This window comes from Neltuma alba, unplaced genomic scaffold (assembly GCF_004799145.2).
Source record: "Neltuma alba isolate B1F8T4 unplaced genomic scaffold, ASM479914v2 tig00011373_pilon, whole genome shotgun sequence".
Classification (NCBI taxonomy): domain Eukaryota; kingdom Viridiplantae; phylum Streptophyta; class Magnoliopsida; order Fabales; family Fabaceae; genus Neltuma; species Neltuma alba.
The window spans coordinates 78,002-103,361 of NW_021636067.1; the positions used below are offsets into that span (position 1 = coordinate 78,002).

Sequence of the window (25,360 nt, forward strand, 5' to 3'; positions counted from 1 at the left end):
TAAACCATCTCTTTTGTTATGAACATTTCTTTTAGCAAACTCAGGAAACTTTTAGCCCCATCCTCATATTCTTTGCTAATTCTTCTAACTTTTATCTAACTACAATTTATTGTTCTACAAAGTCAATGAGCAAAGTTGTCAAATTTAATTCTAACTACTTCGTTCGAATATTCAAATAAATAAAATGATAGTGTTAGTCAATAAACTAAAATTGACTAATACTTAATTATAAGTTAAAGGGAATACCTTTTTTATTTTATAAAAATTTTGACGGAGTTTCCCCTGAATATAAGGAATCCCAAATAATTTAAATAAAGGACAAATCAATCAATTAACTAACCAACAATATAAGAAGCAAATACAAGACAAATTTAAACAATTATAACCATACAAACAAAGCAACAACCTCAAACTATTCATAAATAAAGATTCATAAAGCTAAAACTTCTAAATTCAAACAGGAGTACAAATGATATTCATTGTCATGAAATTTGAAACAACACTTTATCATTATTAAAGTTCATAACATAAAAAAATTGGCCAAACACTTGACAAATTATTTAGTGATAAATATCAAAATTTATCACAAAAATCTGACAAAAATTCAAAATAAATATCAAAAATTATTTAAAAAATTGCAAACTTAAAAATTAATCAATTTTAAAAATTTAAACATGTTACTAATACCGTGTATAAGAAGTAATTACAGTTTCCTAATTCTAAATGTCACCAACTAACCCTCTAAGCATATAAGATACTCAAAATAACAATGTAAAGTGTCCAAATGTAAAATCATCAACCCATATGATAATAACATTTCAAATTTAATCATCAAACATCCAAACAATAAAAAAATGAAGAGGAAACTCATGATATGGGGACAAGTAAAATGCGAGAAGAGGCGAGTTTGAATGACAAAACACTGCGCAAGGCAAAATGTGACGAACAGAGGGCAAAAACAATGGTATACGGTGAGATTTTGCTGGAAAATACAGTTTGAGTGGTGGGATAGAGGAAGAGACCATGGCACAACAGTGAAAACTCTGAAACTTAACACGCAATTGGATTTATTCAAACTACAGGATCACTTTTCAAGGTGGTTATATTAATAATCACTGTGAAAATATTTTTAATGGTAGTTATATTAATAACCATTGTTAAAAAATACTTTTCAATTACTATCTTTTAATTACAAAAATGTTACGTTCCTTTTTTAAATGGCGTTTTTCTTTTAACCACCATAAAATGATGACGTTAAAAGTATTTTTTGTAGTAGTGAATCACTTAGCTTTTCCCCTTCAATTCAAGCTTAAATATCATTAAATCTTGACTTACAATTTTAGGATGTTGCATTGGTGACTTACTGATTGCTTCTTTATATTTCTTTTTATAAAATTCTAGAAGTTCAATGTTTTTCAAAGGCAAACATAGCATTTTAAGAATAATGAGTAGGTTAACGGTGAGTTTGACGTGATAAAAATATTACGAAAGTAAAACATACATTGATTATCTTTATTTTTAACTGTGTAAAAGAGATAAAACCTACTAGAAGTTTAGCTTATTTTACAAAGGACATAAATAATTAGAATGATATACTTCTTGAAAATTATGCCCCACATTTAAAACTATAAAACATATGTAATCGCATTAACTCTCATTGCATAGATTTCTTCTGAAGAGTCACAGGTGATGTGTAGAAGATTCATTTGCTTCAAAAGATAATCTTTTCTTGCTATTAATGAGGGTGGTTTAGGCTTACGAGCTTCTCATTTGATCAATAAAGCCTTAATTTCTAAACAAGTTTGGAGAATCATCTCTTCATCTCATCCGTCTCTTCTTGCGACCACTTTGAAGGTAAAATACATTGATCATCAAGCTTCAGTCATTACTGAGAAGCCATACGATTCTTCTTGAATATCGTCAAGATAACTAACATATTGATATCATTGTTAATAACCTCAAATGGAAAGTAGAAAATGGATCTTCCATACTCTTACCACCTTTACGGTGGCCGATGCAATCAGGATCTGCCTCTCTTAATTGCTCATCTTCAAGTAGCGGCTAATCTCCTAATGCATATTCCTTTGTTGGAGTCTGATTCAATGGAAATCATAGATTGGCACGTTCCTTATACCATCCTCATGTTGCTAACTATTACCAACATTCCTTTTCCTTTGTAAATATCCCTGATCAAATTTCTTGGAAGGAATAAATCTGGAATATACATGGTTAAAGGTGGATATTCTTTATGTCTGAGGCAACCCTCTCTGGTGTTCAAGATCCCTTTTGGAAATTCTTGTGGTCTATATCTCTGCCTGTTAAATTTCTCTTGCTTGTTGAGAAGTTCTTGCACGGTGCTTTACCATCCTATGATATTCTTCAACAACATCACCTCAACACAACTGGGCCATGCTTATTTGGTCATTAGGAGGAACCTATAGATCATTTAATCTTTCTTTGCCCTTTCCCCAGAGCAATTTGATTTGAATGCTTTCTCAATAAATTTGATAACACTAGCATTCAGCACTTTCCTATGTGGTTAAAGAATACCCTTTCTAATTTGTATCAGGACAATCATCTGTATCTTATTAACGGTATTGTTATTCTTATTAACATTATTTGGAGAAGGGAACATTGCCCTTTATGAGAATATATATATATATATATATATATATATATATCAAATCCTCTCTGTTGTTTGCCCAAGATCAAACACGCTATCTATTCTCAATATGGCTTTTTCTCTAGTCTGGAAAGTTTCTCCTTTGACTCCAACTCTCTCTTGGGCTTCATCTTAATAAAGTTAAACCAGAAGCAAAGCCATCATTCAAGGATTTGTTTGCATGGCCAGACTCTTAATACTTTCAATCGATTCATAGACTTTGGGGATCATTCTTTCAATATAATGTTTGCAATCTTCTCTTAGTTGGTTGTTAATTCTCCTTTCTTCTCTTCTAGTGATCAATCACTACAGATTTTGGCTTCCATCAAACAACTAGCAGAGATTGGTAACTTAGTAGAAGGAGCAACTAGAATCATCATTCACAAATCCTTGTTTTCTGTAAATTATTTTCTACTTTAGATGTTGTAGTTATTAATCCCTCGTTTAATTTTCTCTTTTTGCTAATTTTATTTTTTTACTGTTTTTCTTCAATATGTACATATAATGTTGCATTTTCTTATTAATATCAGTCTTTTATTAAAAACACTATAAGACATTTTTTTAATCAATGTAGATCCCAATAAATTAGTTAATATCATTAAAAACTATAAATCTTTCATGTTTACCTAACTTAATGTGGTGTCTCACATGATTAATATTAGTTCTTAATTTAATACTTATTAGGGTTTTTTTTTTAAAAAAGTATTATTACACCTTAAGCCTAAAAATGCCTTATTTTTAAACATACTATTTCATAGGGTATGCTCTATAATTTTAAACCAAAGGAGTATAATTTCTTCACTTACTTGTCGAGGCCTTAGAGATTAATAACATTGTGTCTGTTTAATCTTTTTTTTTAAACTTAGAGTTACGAGTTCGAATACTCTATTAAAGATATAATGAGTGCGTGAATTATAATAATAAAATAACTTCTTCACTTATGTATATATTTACAATCCAATTGTCCAATCATATAATACATACGGATTTTTTAGTTGTTTTTTTTTTTTTGGCCAGAAGAAGTATTCATTCATTCATCAAACAACAAAGTTATTACAAACACCAATCTAAAATAGCTCGTTATAAGTCTAATCACCAACCACCAACTCCTAACTCCAAACTTAAGGTAGTTAAATAATTTTATATGGAGAAACTTAACATGAAAGTCTCCAAAATTTCAACTTATTGTCACTATAGTTTCTACCCCTTTTTATTGAATCCATATAATGTTTTTAATTATGAATATTGATCCTTAATAATTTATTAATTTATAAGAGAAACAATATTAGTAGTTGATGACATGGTTTTCATTCAGCATACAAAATTGATTATGTGACATGCATCCAAATAAAATCAAAATTAACCAAATTACATATTATATATAGATATGTAAGGAGTCAATTATAAGCAAAATAATTTTCTTTATTATGTCAATAAATTTTGTTTCATCATTTTACTTTCTGAACAAAACTTCTTTTTATTTCATTTTTTGTAACAATTTACATGTCGTTTAGTGACATCTACATTAACTTTCGTTAAGGAACCAGCATCTATAATTGATGAGCCTATAAGAACTTAATGAAAAGAAAAACTTATAAGAATTCAATTAATTAAAATTATAAAGAACGGTAAATTAATTTTATTTCTTTTATTTACATGGAATCTTGAAAACATAAACTGAAAATCCCTAATTTTTATTTCCCCTAAATTTACCGCCACATAAATGTCATGAGTGGGCCCATAGCCATCAGTGATATGGGTCAATAAAGTCCTTTTGAGAGAGCGATTGCATAGAAGTGAAAAGAACCGACAAATGGACTAATTGGATTTGGACTCTGGAGTAATACGAAATATTTAGAGGTAGTGAGTGTATCGGGAGACTACTTTCAATGCTCATTTTAATTAGAATTAAACTACATTCAGTATTTTAAAATATTTTTTTAATTATATTTGGTACTTTAAGATATTTTGTACTGTATCCAATATCCTGAAGTATTTTTTGAGGTGTGTCAGACCTCAAAGTATTTCTTTTTAGATGCATCTAGTATCTAAAAGTATTTTTTAGTGTATTCAGCATTAAGACAAAAAAAATACTTCATAGTGTTGGATGTACCTAAAAACTATTTCAGAGTGCTAGTGCACTACAAAATATTTTGAGATGCTGGATGCACTTAAAAAAAATATTTCAAGATACTAAATGTATCTTAACTCTTTTAATTATGAACACATTGCTACGATGAGACCGGTACCGTTCAAATATAGTCTCAACAATCTAAATTTAAATTTTTAAATAATTTTTAGGGAGAATCTCCCAAAAAAAATACCTTTAAACTTCAAATTTTCAAATTATTTTGTCTACTACATTTTACTAAAAATTATAGGGAAAATTACACTCAGGTCCCACAGAGCACAATTAATATCATAAAGGTCCCTCGAAATCGCGAAATGATTCTGAAGTCCTTAGGGACCTGTGTGTAATTAATTCTAATTGTGAAATTACCTACTTACCCCTGTTAATTTTATTGCAGCAATTCGTTCACAATCTCAACAGTGGCTGTTAACAACCCGAAAAGACGTGATTGACAACCTCGGCAGTGCTCATGACAACTCACTCTATGGAATACCAGGGGCATTGTTGAGGTTGTTAACCACCTCTTCTCAGGTTGTTAACAGCCACTGTTGAGGTTGTAAATAGGTTCTAATTTTATTGCAGCAATTCGTTTACAATATCAACAGTGGCTATTAACAACTCGAGAAGACGTGATTGACAATCTCGGCAGTGCTCATGACAACTCACTTTGTAGAATGCCAGGGGCGTTGTTGAGGTTGTTAACCACCTCTTCTCGGGTTGTTAACAGCTACTGTTGAGGTTGTAAATAGATTCAAATTAACAGGGGTAACTACGTAATTTCACAATTAGAATTAATTACACACAGGTCCCTGGGGACTTCAGAATCATTTCGCGATTTCGAGGGACCTTTTTGATATTAATTGTGCTCTGTGGGACCTGAGTGTAATTTTCCCAAAATTATATATTTTTGCAGTTATTCTTGATTGGTGATTTTAAAATTTCAGAAGCATTTTTTAAAAAATTTTCTTCGTTCTTAAATAAAATTTTTTTAAAAAAAATTGAAATTTAAAATATTATTTTTGTTTTAGATTTTATACCCATTCATATAATTTTTTGAAAGAGAATTCAAAATAAAAGAAAAACTTAATTTGAATTATACAAATTAGTACTTACTCCGGTTTAAAATACAAGCATCAAAACTTTGAAGATATTCTAATCATTTAATCATTTATTTTTATTTTTATCCTTAATTAATTATATGTCTCCCTCATGTCTTTTCTTCACTTATTTTCTTTCTTCTTTTTGGCCCTCATTCTCTCTCCTGCATATCTCGTGTTTTAAAAGAAAATTAATTACTCCCTCCGTTCCTTATTATAAGAGACGAATAACCGAATTACGTTGATCAGAAAAACAGTTAAAATTAGTTAAAAACAATTAATATGTAAAAAGTATAATTTTTTTTCCAAAAATACCCTCATTAATAAGGAGAGAGAACATGAGGGAGAACAATGGTAATTTATTAAAAAAAAGAGAAGTGGGAAGGAGAGAGAGTGTGAGTTGGAGACAATAAATATGGGTAAAATGGGAAATCAACACAAAAAAGTAAAGACAACTTTTAAGTGTCTCTTATATATAGGAACATGCTATAAGCACCAAATGTCTCTTATAATAAGGAACGGAGGGAGTACATTTTTATATATTTATTATCTTTAATTTAAATAATTTTTTGAGTTATCTAATTTAAGTACTTGATGTTTATCTTCACATAATCTCTTTTCAGTTCGCAATAATGAGGCCCTTTTTGGTGTTCATAACTGCCTTTAGCACCATAGCACCGTTACTCCACAGCTGGTTCCAAGAAGCCGGTGGAGGCTTTAAAGAATCATGTGTTGATTAATCTTGTATTCCGCGAAGGAAGGTGATGTCATGCGTGACATAGATATGTTGTTTTGAAGTCAAATCAAGAGGAGCACTGAATCTGCACCTCTCTTGCGCAGCACGCCTTGCCTCGATGATGCTGCTCTCTCCCGCTCGCATATATAAGGAGGAGTCTAGAACACACCACTTCCAAGTCCCCACTCAATATTCTCTCTTCGCCTTCTTCCAATTCCCACAAGAACTCATTCTCTCTGATTCACTCCAATGGCTGCTTGTGAGTGTTTAGGCGCTTCAAGGGTTGGCATATGCGGATCCGACTCACTTTCTCGGAATCTAAACATGCGACGCTCCACCGATCACTCCTTCCACTTTGCCAAATTCTGTAGGGCTACCTTGTCTGATTGTTCTGTTATGGAGGAATTTGTCCACGAGGGAGAAGATGATGATCTCTGGGCGAAGATGCTGGAGGAAGCAAGGTTAGATGTAGAACGAGAGCCGATTCTTTCTTCCTATTACCACGCTTCGATTCTGTGTCACCAATCGCTGGAAACTGCTCTGGCCAACCATCTCTCCCTCAAATTGAGCAGTTCCTGTCTTCCCAGCGGAACCCTAATCGATCTCTTCGTTTCAATCCTCAATGAAAACGAAGAAATCGTGGAAGCTGTAAAGCATGATCTGAGGGCAGTGAAAAAGCGTGACCCGGCCTGCATAAGCTATGTCCACTGCTTTCTGAACTTCAAAGGCTTTCTGGCAATCCAAGCTCACAGAATTGCTCACCAATTGTGGTCTGAGGGAAGAAAAACATTGGCACTTCTGATTCAGAACAGAGTTTCTGAAGTATTCGCTGTCGACATCCATCCAGGTGCAAAAATTGGAAGAGGCATCTTGCTTGATCACGCAACAGGTTTGGTAGTAGGAGAAACTGCAGTAATAGGCAACAATGTTTCAATTCTGCATAATGTGACATTGGGAGGAACTGGGAAAGCTTCTGGAGATAGACATCCCAAGATTGGCGATGGAGTTCTTATAGGTGCAAGCACTTGCATTCTGGGCAACATAAAGATTGGTGAAGGTGCTAAGATTGGTGCTGGTTCTATGGTTCTGAAGGATGTGCCTTCAATGACTACTGCAGTTGGAAACCCAGCTAGATTGTTAGGAGGAAAGACCAATCCTGCAAGGCTGGACAAGATTCCAAGTTTCACTATGGATCATACTTCACATTTTTCTGAGTGGTCTGACTATGTTATTTAATTAGCCGCTAATCTTCAACCATAAGGCAATAATTGTTTGTTCAAGTGAGAATCTTCGTTCTCCTGTTAGCAAACTTAGTGCCCTGATGGGGAAGGTCGTGTGGGAATCAAAAGCAGAGCATAGTTTAGCAATTTTGATGTTTGATGGTGCAGAATCACTTTTTGTCAGACAGCTAGATGTGTGCCTTGTACATTATGTTGAGTGTTAACAACAATGAGATTATCATAATTTATCAATAATTTACAAATATTACGGCTTGCTTCAATTCTTATATTTCATAGAGATATATGGATGGTGATGCTATTACATTCATTTCCCGCCATGGTGACGTCTGTCACTCGATATTTGTTATTTATATTTCCTTTACGCAGTGTTTGGTTGGAGGGTTTTTGAGGGGAGGGGAGGAGAGAGGGGAGGGGATCAGTGTGTTTGGTTGAAAAAAATAGAGGGGATGGGATGGAAAAAATTTGTCTTTTAGTGCTTCCCTCCCTTCTTTCTGCTCCCCTCCAAATTTGGGGTTTTTTGGAGGGGAGAGAAATATTATGTTTCGTATGGACAAAAATATCCATGTTAATTTTTTAATATTCCAAGTTTACCCCTCAAACATTTTCTCCTTTCTTTCACGCTGCGTCTCTTCCTTTCTTCGCAGGCGAAACCCTTTCTCCTTTCTTTCTCAAGCATCTTCGCAGGCAAAACCTTCCTTTGTCCATCTCTGCTTCCTCCAAAGATTCTATCCCTCATTTCTTCGCTCCTCGTCTCCGCTTCAGGCACACCTTGGTCACTACTACCTACGGCGCACTTCACTTTTGCCCTATAAGATAGCTATGGATGGTTAAATTATATTTGTGTCTTTTTGTAGCATTGTCTTTTATGATGATTTTATTTTTCTACGTCATATACCAATATCCCTCCAACTTTGATGATTTTATTTTTTAATGTTAAATAATATTATAGTATTGATCGATTGTGTTGGAAGCATTTGGATCTTGTTATTGAATCAATGTTATATTATATAAATTTCATACGCCGATCAAGTGTGTTGATAGGCTTAGGAGCATGGTGAAGTGGAAAGGGGGCAGAAAATGAGATGTGATAACACCATGGCGAGGGGGTGGTGGGGCCGAAGTGATTTGGTAAGCCATGTGCGGCGGCTCTGCTTCTGGGCACCGCTCCGTCAAATCCTGCTTCCAAGGGATTCTACGAGTTCCATATTTAACATATTAACCCTTTCTTCTTCTGTCTTATTTCTAGTTAACAAGTAGTAATATTTATACCAGTTCCACGTGTAATTCCCTTTCTACTAAATGGGGTTTAAATGGTGCGTTGGTGATTGGGATTGTCATACATACAAGGGATTCTTTCTATGAGGGTGAGAATTATTTTTTTTTTTTTTGGGGTCAAATTGATTTAGTTAGCTTCAGGTTAGGTTACAGCTGTCAACAATAAGTTGATGTCATTTGCTTATATTAAGAACACGTGTATAACTTCAAGAAAATAATGTTTCCCATAATTACAAAGTATGGATCAGATTTGCTTCCTGGTGTAAAAGAATATGTATCTTAATTTAAAATGCTCTTGATACGTCGTGTTTGGGTGGACACATGGATCAATTATTTGAATTCCTTTTGATGTCTATGCTTCTTTAAAGGGAGACTTGATGCAGGAGGGAAAAAGTAGTGTGCATCTCTGCTTCAATGCAAATCTGAATTCAATCTGTTTCTTGAGTTTTTTCTGTCGTGTTGTAAGAAATGCTTTTTTCTCAGACCAATTGTTGTGTCCATGATTGATGATGCTTCTCTTTTTCTAAAGATGCTTCTCGAGCAGTGGAAGCCAGTGCTGATTAAAATATAGTTTCTGCTTTGTTTGAGTTGAGCTATTGCCTAGATATAGTTTCTGCTTTTCGAATAGTGCTGATTAAAATATGCTTCTCACGCATTTGCCTTTTGGTTTTTGATTTATAGATATAATTTATTTGTCAAATAGTGCTGATTAAATATGTTAAATCTATTTGTCATGTCTCAAGTGATCTAGTATTAATTGGATACATGTCTATATGGTTTATTAGATGGAATGGAGATCTCAAATCAATTTAGCCTTGCGTCGATGGTTGGATTTGCGTCAAAAAGCTATAGCACTACTCACATGTGTTTTTGTCTATCTTGTTATTCGGAGGAGGTGCCGTAAGAGAAAAATAAGTTATAGTATGAGTTCAGAAAGGGAAAGGGTGCGTGAAGAAATAATGAGCCAATTAAGCACCAATGAAAAGAGTCGCAATATCATTCGCATGACTTCTAATGCTTTCCTAACATTATGTGTCTTGCTAGAAAGAGAGGGGGGGTTAAATGAGAGGTTTTATCCTTTTTTTAAGGATTGTATTGGCGCCATAGATGGAACACACATACGTGTGAAGGTATCTGTTAAAGATGCTCCTCGATATCGTGGTAGGAAAGAATTCCCAACACAGAATGTGTTAGCAGCTTGCTCATTTGATTTAAAATTCACCTATGTGCTCACCGGATGGGAAGGCACAGCATCTGACTCTAGAATTATGAAAAATGCATTAACACGAGAGGATAAGCTGAAAATTCCTGAAGGTAAATACTACCTTGTGGATGCTGGTTTCATGCTAACTAGTGGACTCATTACACCCTACAGAGGAGTCCGTTATCATTTGAAAGAGTTTTCAGAAAGAAATCCACCCCAAAATTATAAAGAATTGTTCAATTTGCGACATTCATCATTACGCAATGCAATTGAAAGGGCTTTTGGTGTTTTGAAAAAAAGATTTGACATTTTAGCCAATTCAGCTGAGCCTACTTATGGAGTGAAAGCTCAAACTCTTATTATTGGAGCATGTTGTATTCTTCATAACTATTTAATGAGTATAGATCCTAATGAGGATCTCATAGAAGAAGTAGATCATGAACTTGCAACTCAATCTGAGTCTAATGATAATATTCGTGATCGACGTGGTGACAATGAGGAGGCTGCTCGGGGACAGTTGATTAGAGATACTATAGCAAATGAGATGTGGATAGATTATCAAAATAGGCTAATGGGACGTGGTGGCAATGTACCCTAATCAGTTTAAAACTTGTGCTTTGATGTACTTGTTGTTTCATGTCTATTTGGTTGTATTGTATTTGATATTTGAGACTTGTTGTTTTTAAATTTGGTTGTATTGTAATAATTTTGAAGTTCAACTTTTATGTATTGTATTTGAAGTTTGAGACTTGTTACTTTTAAATTTGGTTGTATTGTAATAATTTTGTAGTTAGACTTTTATGGATTGTATTTGAAGTTTGAGACTTATTGCTTTTAAATTTTTTATGTAATGTAATAACTTTTGTTTGTCGTATTGTTTTATTATTTTGATAATAGAATGCCGCCCAAACCGAACAACAATAAGCAATATTTGAATTGGACAAGAGCGATGGATGATTATCTTGTTGACGCGTTCATGGAACAATATAACTGTGGCAATAAAGTAAATGGCACGTTCACAACCACTGCGTATGAGAACATTGTGAAAGAGATGAGTGCTTTACTTGATATTGAAATGGACAAGGAGAAGATTAAGAACAGGTGGAAAACTTTAAAAAAGAACTTCTCTGAAATTTATGATATTTTTAAAAATGGTTTAAGTGGGTTTGCTTGGAACCCATCAACCCAATTATGGGAGGCAGAAGATGAAGTGTGGGATCAACTTATTGAGGTCAGTTTATGTTATTTATTGTGGAGAATTTTTAACATCTAAACCCTCTATTTATTCATTAATATTGACTATTATTTAAATTTTTTCTTTTGTAGTCAAAGCCTAAAGCTGCAAATTGGAGAGATATTCCCTTTCCCAATTATAACAAGATGATCATCTTGTATGGAAATAATAGAGCATCAGGGGAGGGAACTCATACTATAGGTGAGATGCGAAAGAGACGTCATTCAATTAATGAAGAGGAATTTCTTGATACAGGCAACAACATTGAAGATGTTGCTTCCCAACATAATATTAATATGGAGCATTTTGAAATACTTGATAACAGTGTCAATCAAGATAACTCACTTGGAGTTTCAAGTGCTTCATCTAAAAAGAAGCAAAAGGTGAATTCAAATAAGGAAAAAGACTCCGAATTAAGTGAGATTAAGGATGTCATGCCTGAAATTGCACAAGCTATTAGAGAAAGTGCTAGAAAGATTCCACAAGTTTCGGGTGAAGAAGTATGGAATATGATTAAAGACTGTGGCGTTTCAACAACCTATATTGCCAAGATCTATAAAGCTCTTATGGGTGATGATGGGCTACTAAGGACATTTGTTGAATGTCCCCTTGTTGGGCGCAAGGATTTGCTTATGGAAATTATGAATGATTTAGGAAATTAGTTTGCTAATCATTTGGAAACTTTTGATGTTAAGTGATGTTGATGTTACCAATTATAAATGGCTTAGAAAATTTATAGTTTGCTGACTATTTATGTGACTTTAATGTTGCCTGTTATGAATCACTTAGGAAATATTTAGTTTACTGACCATTTGGTGATTTTTGATGTTGGGTGACATTAATGTTGCCAATTATGTAATGAACTAATGATATTTGATAATGATAATATAATATTTCTATCATGACAGCAATTTTTTTTTGTAATATGATATGACGAGTATATATTAATAGAGGGTGGTATGTTATAATTATATAATATATACATATTATAGCTCGTGTCTATTATAATTATATATCATAGTGTGTATTATAATTATATAATATATAGATATTATAGCTTGTGTCTTTTATAATTATATAATATTTTCTAATTTTTTTTAGTTTTATCATAATTTTTTATCACATATAAGTGAGGTAATTGGTTTTTTTGAAATTGATAAATTAGAAAATAATAATTTTGATATAAATATTGTAATAAAAGAATAAATCAATCTAAATATAGAGATAAGGGCATATTTGTCAATTTATAATCCCCTCCCCTCCCCTTCCCTTCTGAACCAAACAAGAAATCTCCCCTCCCCTCCCCTTCCCTCCAACCAAACAAAACCCATGACCTCTCTTCCCTCCCCTCCCCTTCCTTTAATTAACCTCCCCTCCCCTCCCCTCCATTGAACCAAACAAAGCCTTAGCTGTCTTAAGTTTGACTGAACAATGAACAGTGAGGGTATGCTCTTGGATCTGGGTGCATGATTGATTGCGGCTTATCGGAGACATATAAGGCGAGCTGTATGAATATTAGGCTCAGGGGGGAGGGGTGGGGCAGAGCATAAAATTAGAATAGCAGAAATGAAGATAAGGTTGAAATAGATTTATAGTCATAAAAAAAAGATATGATTCAAAACATAAGAGCAAAATGATTGAACACGATTTGAGGCAGTTCAAAGTTAAAAAAGCCACGGAAGACGTCAGTGAAAAAGATAGATCAAACATATTAAAGTCATTTAAAAAAAATAGAAAAAAATTGAGACATATGCTCAATGAGATTATTAAACAAGACTTTCTAAATAACAACCCATCTAAAGACTTGGATTGTTAATAGAATACAATAACAAGTTATGATTTATATAGCCAACCTCACTTAGTAAGATAAAATTCCTTCTTAGTATCTTGTCTTTCCTGTTTTGATTCACATACTAGCCATATCATTTTCTTTTTTTTAAAAAAAAAACATCCCACGATTCTCCCCAAAATTTTGAGGGGGATTCAATTCAAAATTGATTTTCTTTTATGCACTATTCGCCACAGTCCCTAGTTGTGACAAATTTGTTGCCAATATAGTCGCCTGGGTTGTGTTATCCATCAATGTGAATGAGATGTTACTGTTCATACGGTGTGAACTGTAATTCAACAACAGAAACATAGGATCATCCCATCCGGAGGATACATAAATTCCACATGGGGCATTAAAAAAAAGGGGGGGGGGGGAACAAGCCTCTAAACTCTAATCTATGACTTCATTGGGATTAATGCAAGTACTTCATCGGTGAATCCAGCTGGAGCTACCAGTAGAACCTGGAAAACTAAAATGGTATTCATAAACAGCAGAGAGCACATGCACTTGTATGCCTCACATTTAGCTCACCATCAACATAATACACTAAACTTCAATGACATATAACTAATACAACTGAAGGAGAATCACTGAAAATATACATAACGAATGAAAACGGAAAAGAGTATTGCCGAGGTGGTTTCATTCAAAATCAATATTCCACTCGACTTCTCATTATGCTTCGCCGTTGATGTGGATGATCTACGAATTTTTATACTGCTCAACACACATGTTCCTGCAGTTAAACTTAACCTAATTTGGAAAGGATGTCCTCTTCTCTGCCAAAAAAAGTGTTCCCATGAAAAGTTAAACTCCTTTAGAGAATATAAATATGCAAGGAAAAGGAGAAAAAAAAATCAATAATGGCCAGAAAGTCAATAAGATAGATTGTCATCAAATGTAAAAATATCAGCAAAGAATGCCATAATTGACGAAGACGGTTATGTGGGCTTATGACCAAAGCTTTAAGTTAGAATAAAACAGACTCGCTCAGTGTACAAGAATATTCTAAGACTTGTTTCACAGCAAAAGGTGGATATTTAAAGGAGTGAAGCAAAACTATATGAAATCAACCCTTTTACTAGAGGTCAGAAAGCAATGAAATGCATACAAAACCACATTAACAGGTCCAGGCAATAAGGGATTGAAAACATTTCAGCCAAAGGTAAGATTAAATTTTATTGATGTTTAATGAATAACCTTTCTACAACATTACATAAATAGAGTTCAACAGGGGGAAATCAGGCATGGATGATTGGGACAGGTCATAATCTAAAACCGCAGCTGATACTTGCCAAGCTTGATTGGATTGGGTGGTAGAAGACTCAAACACTTCAAGCAAGATTTCAAATTCAAACCTTCTGGATAAGAAAAAGATTATGTTAAGAGAGCTTCCCCGTAATTGGAGCCCAATTTGGCTCAAATCTGGACTAGAAGGCTGCACAATTTTGTTTATAAAAGAATCAGAAGGTCTGACTATACTATCGTAGCTTCATTTCAAAGTAAGGATAGAGGGGAACGCTGCAATCAGCTTTCATATTGACAAAGTAACCTTGTGAGCACTAGCATAGGACACCATTGCTCATTATACCAGAAATAAAAATAATTGTATATGCATAGAAATGTCCGTGCCAAAGCAGGCAGAAAGGAAAAACAAAAGGGGTTATTTTATTTTCCAATTACAGCAATGATGCATAATTTCTAACAATGAGTAGATGAATGAAGCTCACCTAGAGTGCAATATGATCAACAACTTCCAGAAGCAGATATCCTTAAAGTTTGACCTCCACATCAACACCAGCAGGAAGATCAAGTTGCATCAAAGAATCTATTGTTTGGGCAGTAGGATATAGAATATCAATGAGACGCTGATGGGTTCTTATCTCAAAATGGAACCGGGCATCCTTGTTCACATGCGGAGATTTAAGAACACAGTAGATTCGTTTCTTAGTTGGCAATGGTACAGGACCCATGGTTTTTGCATTGGTACTTTTGCTGCATCCATTATCTGCTTGCATGAATCCTCTATCAGGGGAACCCAATAAGATCTAAGTTTGATTCTAATCTTCTGCTTTGGTGCCATCTGAGAATGGAAACAAACAAATTAATAAAATTATCTGACTTTTGTAAAACTGTAGCAGAAACTGAAAGCTAGGCCTTAATATTATTAAAATTGGTGGTTAGCAACATTAAAAAGAAAGCAATGCTTCAATGTTCAAACAAATCTTCAGAACCTTATGATGTAGGACAAGCGGGGGAAAGGAGGAGGGAGAAATAGAGAGAAACTGCAGGAACTGTAGGTGGCAAATAATCTCAAACTTTATTCAGTAGGCAGAATTCTAACAAATGACTACCTCTAAGGCTACTTATAGAGTCATAAGAACAATTATTAAAATAATAACAATCTAAGTGAACTTAAACCCACAAAAGATGTGATAAAAGAGAATAAATTGTATAATTCAAAATAAACTATAAAACTAAGTTTTAAGATAAATATATACTAGTTTCTGGTTAGAGGTGGTTCAGTGAGCTCCAAATCATGGTAAAATTTCAATTTCACACTCATCTTGACCTGAAGCAGATCACAGCTTCAGGTTAACAAACAGTACCAGCTTGGCATTTCAGACTTTGACAGCATAAACAGTATATTTTGTTTAGATATACAACAACTATTTTTTCCTATATTATTTGACACAACCATCTCATGAAATTCTAATACCTAATGTCGAACACTAAAGCAGTGAAAAATCATTGGTCAGACCACTCTATGTGAGATGCTAAAGGAGTAGCATGCAACTACAATCTTCAAGCATAATACAATAAGATTGACTAACCATAGGCAGATCCAAGTGCCTTTGGTCAATTGCATTGTTGAATGTGGACACCAAATTTTCAAGGAACTATGTTATTTAATTTAGCAACTGGCTGATTTATCAAACCCAATTTTCAGACAGAGGCTTCTGACAGTTCCCTTATAGAATTTCTTCAGTACCTTTGTCCAGGTAAAATGAATTTATGGAATTTAACCCTCCAAAAATTTGATAAAGTGCAACCCCCTAAACCAAAAAAAAAAAAACCTGCGAGTACACCAAGTTATTGATGAACATACCGCATCTGCATCTGCACCAATGCTAAGAGACGAGGTGCTTGGACTCCCCAAGTCTCCAACCTGAAACATGAAGACATTATTGGAACACCATGCCACTGCCCACTTGACATCCAAATTTCACTTTATTCTCCAGTAGAAAACATGATAATGTTTTAAGTCCATCTTATGTACCCGTTACTAAGATTTCTCATAAGCAAGATACTAGTCTAGAATCGATAGGGTAACTGTAATATCCACAGGTTTGCAGACACAAGGCTTGAAAAGAACATTGAATTCCTCAATTTAAAATTTTAATCAGGAAATTCAAATTCCTCATCGAAATTCGCAAAAGGGAAACTCAATACCAGGGAAACACATGATAAACGGAAACAAAGGCATTAATATATAAACCTCAAGGGTGGAGGAGTCGGAGTCATCTGGGGTTTGTTGAGGAACTTCAGCGGAATCCGGGGAATCCAATACTTCGGGAGCAGCATAAACCCTAGTTGAAGATAGCAGAGGCTTTGAGCTTTGAAGCTTAAAGGTGTTAGTACCAGTGTGGAAGAAGGAAAAGGAGAAGTTTGCCTTCGAATTCAACGAAGGCGATGAGAGCAGTGAAAGAGAAGGGACTAATGTCGAAGAAGATAGGGAAGAAACAGCCATTGAAGCTCTTCTTAATTCTGCTTTCCCCTCAGCCTTGCCAGTGAAGTGATAGGCGATGTCCTCTTCGCTCCCCCAACTGAGTTATCCGCAACAGTTTTTTATTTTTATTTTTTTTTAAAATAAAAGGCATTCTGCTGTCTACCGCATTGTGAATTCCTTCGCTAGAAACAATGTCCCAAACTTGTTCAGACGGTATTCTAATAATGGGCCTGATCGAGGAATAATGGGCCCAAATATGTTCAAATGGGCCTCTAATGTGGGCCAAAGTCCTAGTCCCCCAGAAACAGACTTGAGAATGAATAATTGATCAAGAATTGTTTTGTGTACCGAAAAAGTAAATTGTTTTGTACCCAAAAAAATGTTGTTTACTCCGGGGGAAAATAAAGTGCAACTTTAATGTTCTAATTTTGTATAAGATTTCTTAATTATTTAAAATAATTTTTCAGTTTCTCTAACCCCGATTAAATTAGTCTCAAATAATTATCTTTTTCTACTGATCATTGCTATTTTTAAAAATTAAATTTAATATGTTAACAGTGTTTAAAATAATTTTATAATGTCATTCAATTTTTCAATTTACATGGTTTTTTTTCTATATTTTATTGAAGACAATTCTATTCGTAAGAAATATTTGAACATTGGTTCGGTATAATGTAAAAAGACTAGCCATTGGTATTGTTAAAATTGTATTCCTTCGGTTCTTAATATAAGATCTATTTAACTAATTTGATTAGATTATGGAAGTTAGATAAGTTAGTTAATTATAAGAAATGTAACATGTTTTTCCTAAAATACCATAATCATCTTTCTTAATACCCCTTCTTCCTCTTCTACTTGATTATGGTTGAGGGAGTATTCATAGGGATAATTTAGAGAAAATTAATAAATATGAGAAATAGGTCTTATATTTATGACCAAAACTAACTCAACAATTGAGTCATATATTAAGGACCGAAGGAGTATCATTTACCTCTTAATAGACTACAGCCAGAGTCCACATTCTGCGGAAATAGTCCAGAGAATATGCCGTTCATAAAAAAATTACACACACACACACACACAAAATAGAATTAAAAACTGATAAGAACATTTAAACCCCGTATATTTCTAATGGAGCCATAGGCACCCCTAAAGAAAATATTATGGACGCATGTGATTTGTTAAATTTGATGCAATGTTTTCCTTTTTTAACTTTAAGTGTTTGGTAAAAAAAAAAAAAGTATCCTAATTAGTTAATTCAATATTGACTATTAAAATTATACCAAAATTAAAGGCAATGCTGACTACTTAAAAAATAACATTACCCTGATTTTGAAAAATCATGTCATTATCATAAATTGCTTCGCTAATTTATGATGATTATAGCTCCTTTGAGAATATTTTTGAGACAAGAATGCACTTTAATCCAACAATATGTGTTTATTTTATAATGTCATTTATATTTTTAATTTAGATCATATTGTTAAAATTATTCATTAATCTAATTAAATTTTATAACTTTAATGTAACTATATAATCTAAATTTATCCGATTTATGTTAGTAATAGTAATAGTAATAGAAATATATAATTAAAACATCATTAAAATTTTTTCAAAAATTAAAATTATTTATGTATATAAATATTAAATTATAAAACCATTTGCGTATTAAAATTTTGATTAACCATTAATACAACAAATTCCCTTATCTTAATCCAACATAAAAGAAAAGGACATTGAAGTTGAATCTTTGTTTCTTTTTGAAACGTTAATGTCATCAAGTTATTGTATCTCAATTTCACTTTATATAAGGACAAAAAAAAACAAGAAATCATAATTGAGGATTAAAAGTAATTATTGTCACGAATTTGTTTTTTTCTTTCTGAAATTTGAGCTGGTTCAATCTTTGTGATGTTGACCAAATCCTTTAACATTTATTGACTAAACCCTTTTGATGAAATCAAATCAAAACCCAAAGATGAAGTAAAATGTCAGTTAAAGGGAATGACGATCCCAAGATTTATTCATCATTGCTCTATCTTTGTGGTACGTGCAGAGAGAGGACCGAACTTAATCCCTCAGACATATTTTGATTTTCCAGATAACTGCTTTTATAAAGTTAAGAAAATTTATATTTTTCTTTTAATTCTCATAAATTCACCTGTTCTCTGGCATAAAGATTAGATCTCCCTCATAGTGGAAATTATCTTCTTTATTCTAATAATTTGTTCGGTATGAGAAAAATAAATGGGAAGAGGGAGGGAATGAAAAAAAATTTTAATGAGTTTTTTTTTAAGAAAAATTAAAAATAGGATTATAAAATTTTAATAAAAAATATGTAAGATAAATGGGCAAGAAAAATCAAAGCTTTTAACCCCAATACTCCATTTTTTTTTTTACACTCAATTTTTCTCATACCAAATATATTCTAAAGGCAAATGATAAAACTTTTTTAACTATAAGTTTTGTTACTTACACACGAGTTTAGTTGAATTTCTAATTAATTGCTTTAGTAATGGACAAAAGCTATTACCACCCAAGTTAACCTGAGTTGTTTAAACTCATCTCTTCTTTTTACTTCTGAATTAAAAGGACATGTACTAATAGTGTGAGGTTAATTATGAGTAGGATGACAAACTCACGATTTTTCACTTATAAAAAAGTTTTCATATCATTAGGCTGTAAGGTTATATTGACAATATCACTTCCTCTAATACAGTAGATTTGAGCATTTTACAAATCTCAGCATGGCAACAAATCTTAAACCCAAACATTCTTCTTAATCTATGATGTGATACATAGATAATATCTTTTTGGAGTACTCTAGTTGCCAATCTTCCTCCTTATCCCATTCAAATGCATTTCTTAACTAACCCAAGCCAATTTGTTTTAAAAAAAAAAAAAAAAAAAGATAAGATTGAAGTTAGATCAAAGCTGGGGCAGGACCAAACATTAAAAAACACATGTCCATATTAAAGACTTGGACAGAGGGTGGAGGGGAAAAGTATCCCGCGATAACTAAATCATTACAAGCCGCAAAATTCAACTCAAGGCCTTTGAATATGATTATGATGATACATAGGGTGGTACAAAACTCCTTATTTGTATTTGTGTGATGTCTCCTCACCTAAAACAAGAAAACGATCATTTTATACGTCCTCCATTACGTGCTCCCTCAAAGCATATGTGGTCCATATCATCATCATTCAGTCCTTTTGATATTAAATGTAAGGACTCCATCGGGTTCTTAATTTAAAAACTAGATAATTAATTTTGTGGATATTAAAAAAATTGGTTAAGATAGTGATTTGTAATAAATATGGGCTGATATTTCTAGAATACTTTTTACTTAATTATGTATGTACATTGTAATTACTCTTTGATGGAACTCCATTGTTTTGTACAATCAATAGGAATATTTTTTAGAAAATTAATATATTTGAGAGATAAAAATAAATATTTTGTATTTAGGACTAAAATAAATAAATATCTTGTATAAATTTGAGAGATAAATTAAATAAATGTCTATATTTACGTTTTGAAACTAAACTTACCTGCACTTAATTGGCTTCTATATTTAAGATAAGAGGAAATGTGTGTATTTTCTCAACAACAATATACTTCTTCTGATTTTAAATATAAGATCTTGTTTATAGTGAAATTTGCACTACCATTTCATTGATATTTATACGTTGCATTTCACTAATTTATATAAATTTAAAAAATTATTTAAAATTAGTTAATTTTCTTAACACTATCCAATCATTTTCTCAAATGTCTTTGATTAAATGAAAATATCTTATCATCTCTCTCAATTTCTTTCTCGACCAAAATTATTCAATAATATCCATATATGAAGAGTACTCGTGTGAAGAAAAAAATGATCATGAGAAGAAGACTTTGAAGCACATTCATGAGCACTTCTTATTTATGCCTTTTGCCTCAAATTAAATGGCCGCTGACTTTATCATCAATATCCGTTCCATCCAAAGGATTTGGCATATTATAGGCAAATATCCAAACCAAAAGATATGCACAAACACACACACCAAATAAAACGATTCAATTGGTACACGCCATAAAACGATAAGAGAAAATAAAAATAGGATGGAATAATTTATGTTGGACATGGTATAAATATAAAACAAAAAATATAATTATGTTTGATAAAAAAATAATAAATTAATAAAAAAATGTATTATAAATATAATCAATAATCTAACACAATCTCCATTAGATAAGTAATAAAAATATTTTTTTCTCGGGACATATTGCAATAGCTTCTCTAATACATACAAGCTTTTTGTCTTCCTACCAAACATGTATAAACATAAGTTTGGTGCATAGAGTGTAAAGGAATGGAAGATAAAAAGGAGAGATGAAATATAATTCTTACAAGGATATTTCATATAAAAATAAGAAGTAACCAAAAAGATTAGATGATAAGGATGGAATGTAATGTGCTAAATGATATGATTTAAAACCTTTTAAAATTTGACATAAAATCATATATACATAATTCTCCTCAACTTTATATATGTTAGGTATATATAACATCCATAAATTTTGATGGTTGGGATTTATGCAACCCTTTAAACGCTTACATTTATGCAGATAACTCTTCGATTAGTAATTTTATTCATTATTCATTAATTAGCACATATATTAAAGTTTAAGGGGTTTATATGCATATAAATCAAAGCTTTAAAGGGCCTATACGCGCACCAAAGGAAAAAAAAAGAAAAGAAAGAAAAGGATTTAAAAGGAGAGCATATAATTTAAAAGATTTATATGCATATTGCCGACCTTGAAAACTTTTAAATTAAAGTACATTACTTGGGACAATGTACAAATAAATTTCTTAACCTTTAAATTAAAGTATTTTTTCGACTTGATATTTTTCTGGCCAAAACTCCCATTTCAAATATTAAAATATATGTTGAACGTCTTTTTCATTGACTGATATTTTCTAGCGTCATGAAACTATTGTTAATTATATTGTGAAGCAACTTCAATATTAAAAATACTATCTTAATTAATACCTTCCAATATTCATGATAAAAGCTAAATTACATAAAACTTGATGAATTTAGGACAATATACAAATAAATTTCTTAACCTTTGAAATTTAATAATAATTAATTTCAATTCCCCTTAAGTTTTGCTGTTGTATGTATATTACCTCCCAAACTTTCAATTATACGGAGACAAAGTCCTTATATTTTAAGTCATCTATAGATAAATAATGAACAAAAAAATTATAGTATGAGAATGATCTGCAAAAATATAAAAGTTTAAGGAGCTTTATTGGTAAGTTTCAAAGGTCAGGAGGTTTTTGCATAATTTAGTCCTTTATAAACATAATATTTTTCAAGGTACAATTGCAGCACCGCTTAATTTAACATTGACTTTATTACTTGATTCTTTTTTCTAAAGAACATTTAGATTTTAAAAAAAAAAAAAAAGCAGCACATGATTGTTGAGTCGTAGTCGAAGAGATTATACGAATTTAATGAGACATTTAAAACGCCAAAGAAGAAAATAATTATTCGGAGCAAGCAAAGCATTTCATAACCATTTTGCTGCCGCACTTTTTGTTACCAACTTCTGTGAAAAGTCTCAACTTATAAATAGCACCCACCTTCTTCTTCTTTATGATCAACTTTTAAAGCATCTCTTGCTAACAACAAAACGCTCTTTCTGCTTCAATCATCAGAAACCCAAAACTCGAACCCCACAATCTCACAGTCTTTTAATGTCCCTTCAATAAATCTCAAACCCCATCTTCGCATTCCATTTTCTTACTTGTAATTTGAACGTCTCTTTCTTTGTGTTTCATTCCATAATAAGATTCACTTCAAGTCCTCATCACCAAAACGCTTCACCTCCAAACTATACGTTACTTCATATATATATATATATATATATATATAAAACCTCCCCCCTCCCCCCAGGTTTTTCGATTTGAGCTTGCCACATCTTCATGATCTGTGAGATTCAGAGGTAGCAGTAGTAGAAGAAGAAGAAGGTGACGATGATGGGATTGTCATCAGAATACAGAGTTTTAGCTTTGCTTGGTTTGGTAATTTCCTTTGTGGGTTTGTTAGCAGCAGAAAGTGGTAAAAATGGGTCAATGAATGTGAGAAGTTACATTACTTGGGATGATTTGACGGTGGACGAGAATGGCTTAGCTTCAAAATCTAAAAGTGATGTACAGGTTATTGTGGTTGACCAGAATGGAAATGGCGATTCATCTACAGTTCAAGGGGCTGTGGATATGGTGCCAGATCAGAACTCACAGAGGGTGAAGATATACATTTCCCCTGGAACTTACAGGTCAGCCAAGAACCCTTTTATCTCTTTCGGTTTCTTCTTCATTTTATTCGTCAAACCCAAAGATCTATAATATATAGAACAAAAACATAATTGAGTCCCCTGAAGACGATATTCTCAGGTACTGAATTGATGCAGAAATCTCAAACAAGGAAAGCATTTCTGTGGTTACTGCCATTAGTATGATGTGGGTAAAACAAAGCTGTTTTGGCTGGTTCTTTGTTTTCTTAATTTTTTTGCTTTTTTGTAAAAATGCAGAGAAAAGGTGTTTGTACCAAAGAACAAGCCATATGTCTCATTCATAGGGAAAAGAAATCAAACGCATGGTGTTGTGATTACTTGGAACAGCAAGTCATCAGACATTGGGTCAAATGGCCAAGAACTAGGGACTTACGGTTCAGCAACAGTGGCCGTAGAATCTAATTACTTCTGTGCAAATAGGATCACTTTCGAGGTGAAAAAAATTAACCTTTATGTTACCAGACTGACAGTAATACTGCAAAAAAGATTGAAATTTATTAAATTTTTTTGTGGGGTTGGTTGCAGAACTCTGTGGTTGCAGAGGCTGGTGGACATGGAATGCAGGGAGTAGCTTTGAGGGTAGATAGTGACAGAGCCATGTTCTACCAAGTTAGAATCTTGGGAACACAAGACACTCTTTTGGATAACACAGGAACTCATTATTTCCTCAAATGTTTCATCCAAGGAAAAATTGACTTCATTTGTGGCAGTGCAAAATCACTCTATGAGGTCAGTTTATGTCATTTCAACACAAAAGTCCTTGTATTATGCCTTGCATCCAGATCCCCTGTAATTTTTCTTCAACTATGTCGAGTTTTACTACTGAGCATGTCCTAAAAGCAAATGAGAGAGCTCCTTAAACTTATAAACCACACTTTACTTGTGAAGCTTCTGTGTGGGACTTGTAACATGCTAGTGTACATGATTCTGACGCTTGAGGTTGGTATTTGCTGACTAGGATTGTCGTCTTAAGTCGACAGCCGATAGCTATGGAGCAATTGCAGCTCATCACAGGGATACGCCCAGTGAAGAAACAGGCTTCTCTTTCGTAGGCTGTTCAATCCAAGGAACTGGTAAGGTCTACCTTGGGAGAGCATGGGGAGACTACTCAAGAATCATATATTCAAACTGTCATATGGATGACATTATAATCCCACAAGGATGGACTGAATGGAATCACCCTTCCAGAAAGAAGTATAAATTAAACTAAACTATTAAGCCTTCTCAAATCTCATTTTTTTGCATTACTATTCCAAATGTAATACTCAATGGATGCAATGTGATGTCTCAGGACTGCACTTTTTGGAGAGTTTCAGTGCCAAGGAAAAGGAGCAGATAGAAGTGGAAGAGTACCATGGTCAAAATCTTTCACTTTTGAGGAAGCAAGGCCTTTTCTGGACAGAAACTTCATAAATGGAGACAAATGGCTCAGATTGTAGCATTCACAATAAGGTCATCTTCACTAAAATTCATTGCACAGAAGAACAAAATAAAAAGTAGACACGTTGCCAAATGTGAAAAGTTTACTTCTTCTATTTGTCAAGTTCAGAGTTAGATGTTCAAGTTCTAAATGTGAAAAGTATACTTCTTATATCTGTCAAAGCTACATGTGAACCACAAGTTTAGAGTTAGATATTCAAAGATGTTCAAGTTGTATCTATTATAAACATTAGAACATTTCATTATATGTCTCAGTTTAACTTACGCTTTAATTCCCTATTTATTCCAGTAAACATGAAGACAATGAAATCAACATTAAAGGCCTTGTGCATTAATGAAAAGCAGAACTCTGTGCACTTTACCTCTTGATGAAGGCACTTGATGATCTATAGCAGAAAGCACTTCACTTCACTTCAACACATGTA

At 32.9% G+C, this 25,360-nt stretch overlaps 4 protein-coding genes and 1 pseudogene across 4 annotated transcripts; 4 read left to right on the forward strand and 1 right to left on the reverse strand.

Moving 5' to 3' along the window:
- The first annotated feature begins 6,801 nt into the window (after positions 1-6,801).
- LOC114712549 (serine acetyltransferase 1, chloroplastic-like) lies at positions 6,802-8,105 on the forward strand. Its single transcript, XM_028897107.1, has one exon. The coding sequence runs from the start codon at positions 6,876-6,878 to the stop codon at positions 7,860-7,862; it is 987 nt and encodes a 328-aa protein (XP_028752940.1). The 5' UTR covers positions 6,802-6,875; the 3' UTR covers positions 7,863-8,105.
- An 857-nt stretch (positions 8,106-8,962) lies between these two features.
- Positions 8,963-10,944, forward strand: LOC114712556 (uncharacterized). Its single transcript, XM_028897112.1, has 3 exons — positions 8,963-8,995; positions 9,928-10,042; positions 10,187-10,944. Exons 1-3 carry the CDS (start codon positions 8,963-8,965, stop codon positions 10,942-10,944), a joined length of 906 nt encoding a protein of 301 aa, XP_028752945.1.
- A 351-nt stretch (positions 10,945-11,295) lies between these two features.
- Positions 11,296-12,242, forward strand: LOC114712557 (uncharacterized protein At2g29880-like). The gene is made up of 2 exons (XM_028897113.1): positions 11,296-11,577; positions 11,673-12,242. The coding sequence occupies exons 1-2, from the start codon at positions 11,296-11,298 to the stop codon at positions 12,240-12,242; spliced, it is 852 nt and encodes a 283-aa protein (XP_028752946.1).
- Positions 12,243-13,860: 1,618 nt separating this feature from the next.
- On the reverse strand, positions 13,861-17,230 carry LOC114712551 (30S ribosomal protein S10-like; annotated as a pseudogene).
- Positions 17,231-23,178: 5,948 nt separating this feature from the next.
- LOC114712558 (pectinesterase QRT1-like) lies at positions 23,179-24,934 on the forward strand. Its single transcript, XM_028897115.1, has 5 exons — positions 23,179-23,477; positions 23,733-23,928; positions 24,021-24,224; positions 24,454-24,689; positions 24,787-24,934. Exons 1-5 carry the CDS (start codon positions 23,179-23,181, stop codon positions 24,932-24,934), a joined length of 1,083 nt encoding a protein of 360 aa, XP_028752948.1.
- The last annotated feature ends 426 nt before the right edge of the window (positions 24,935-25,360 follow it).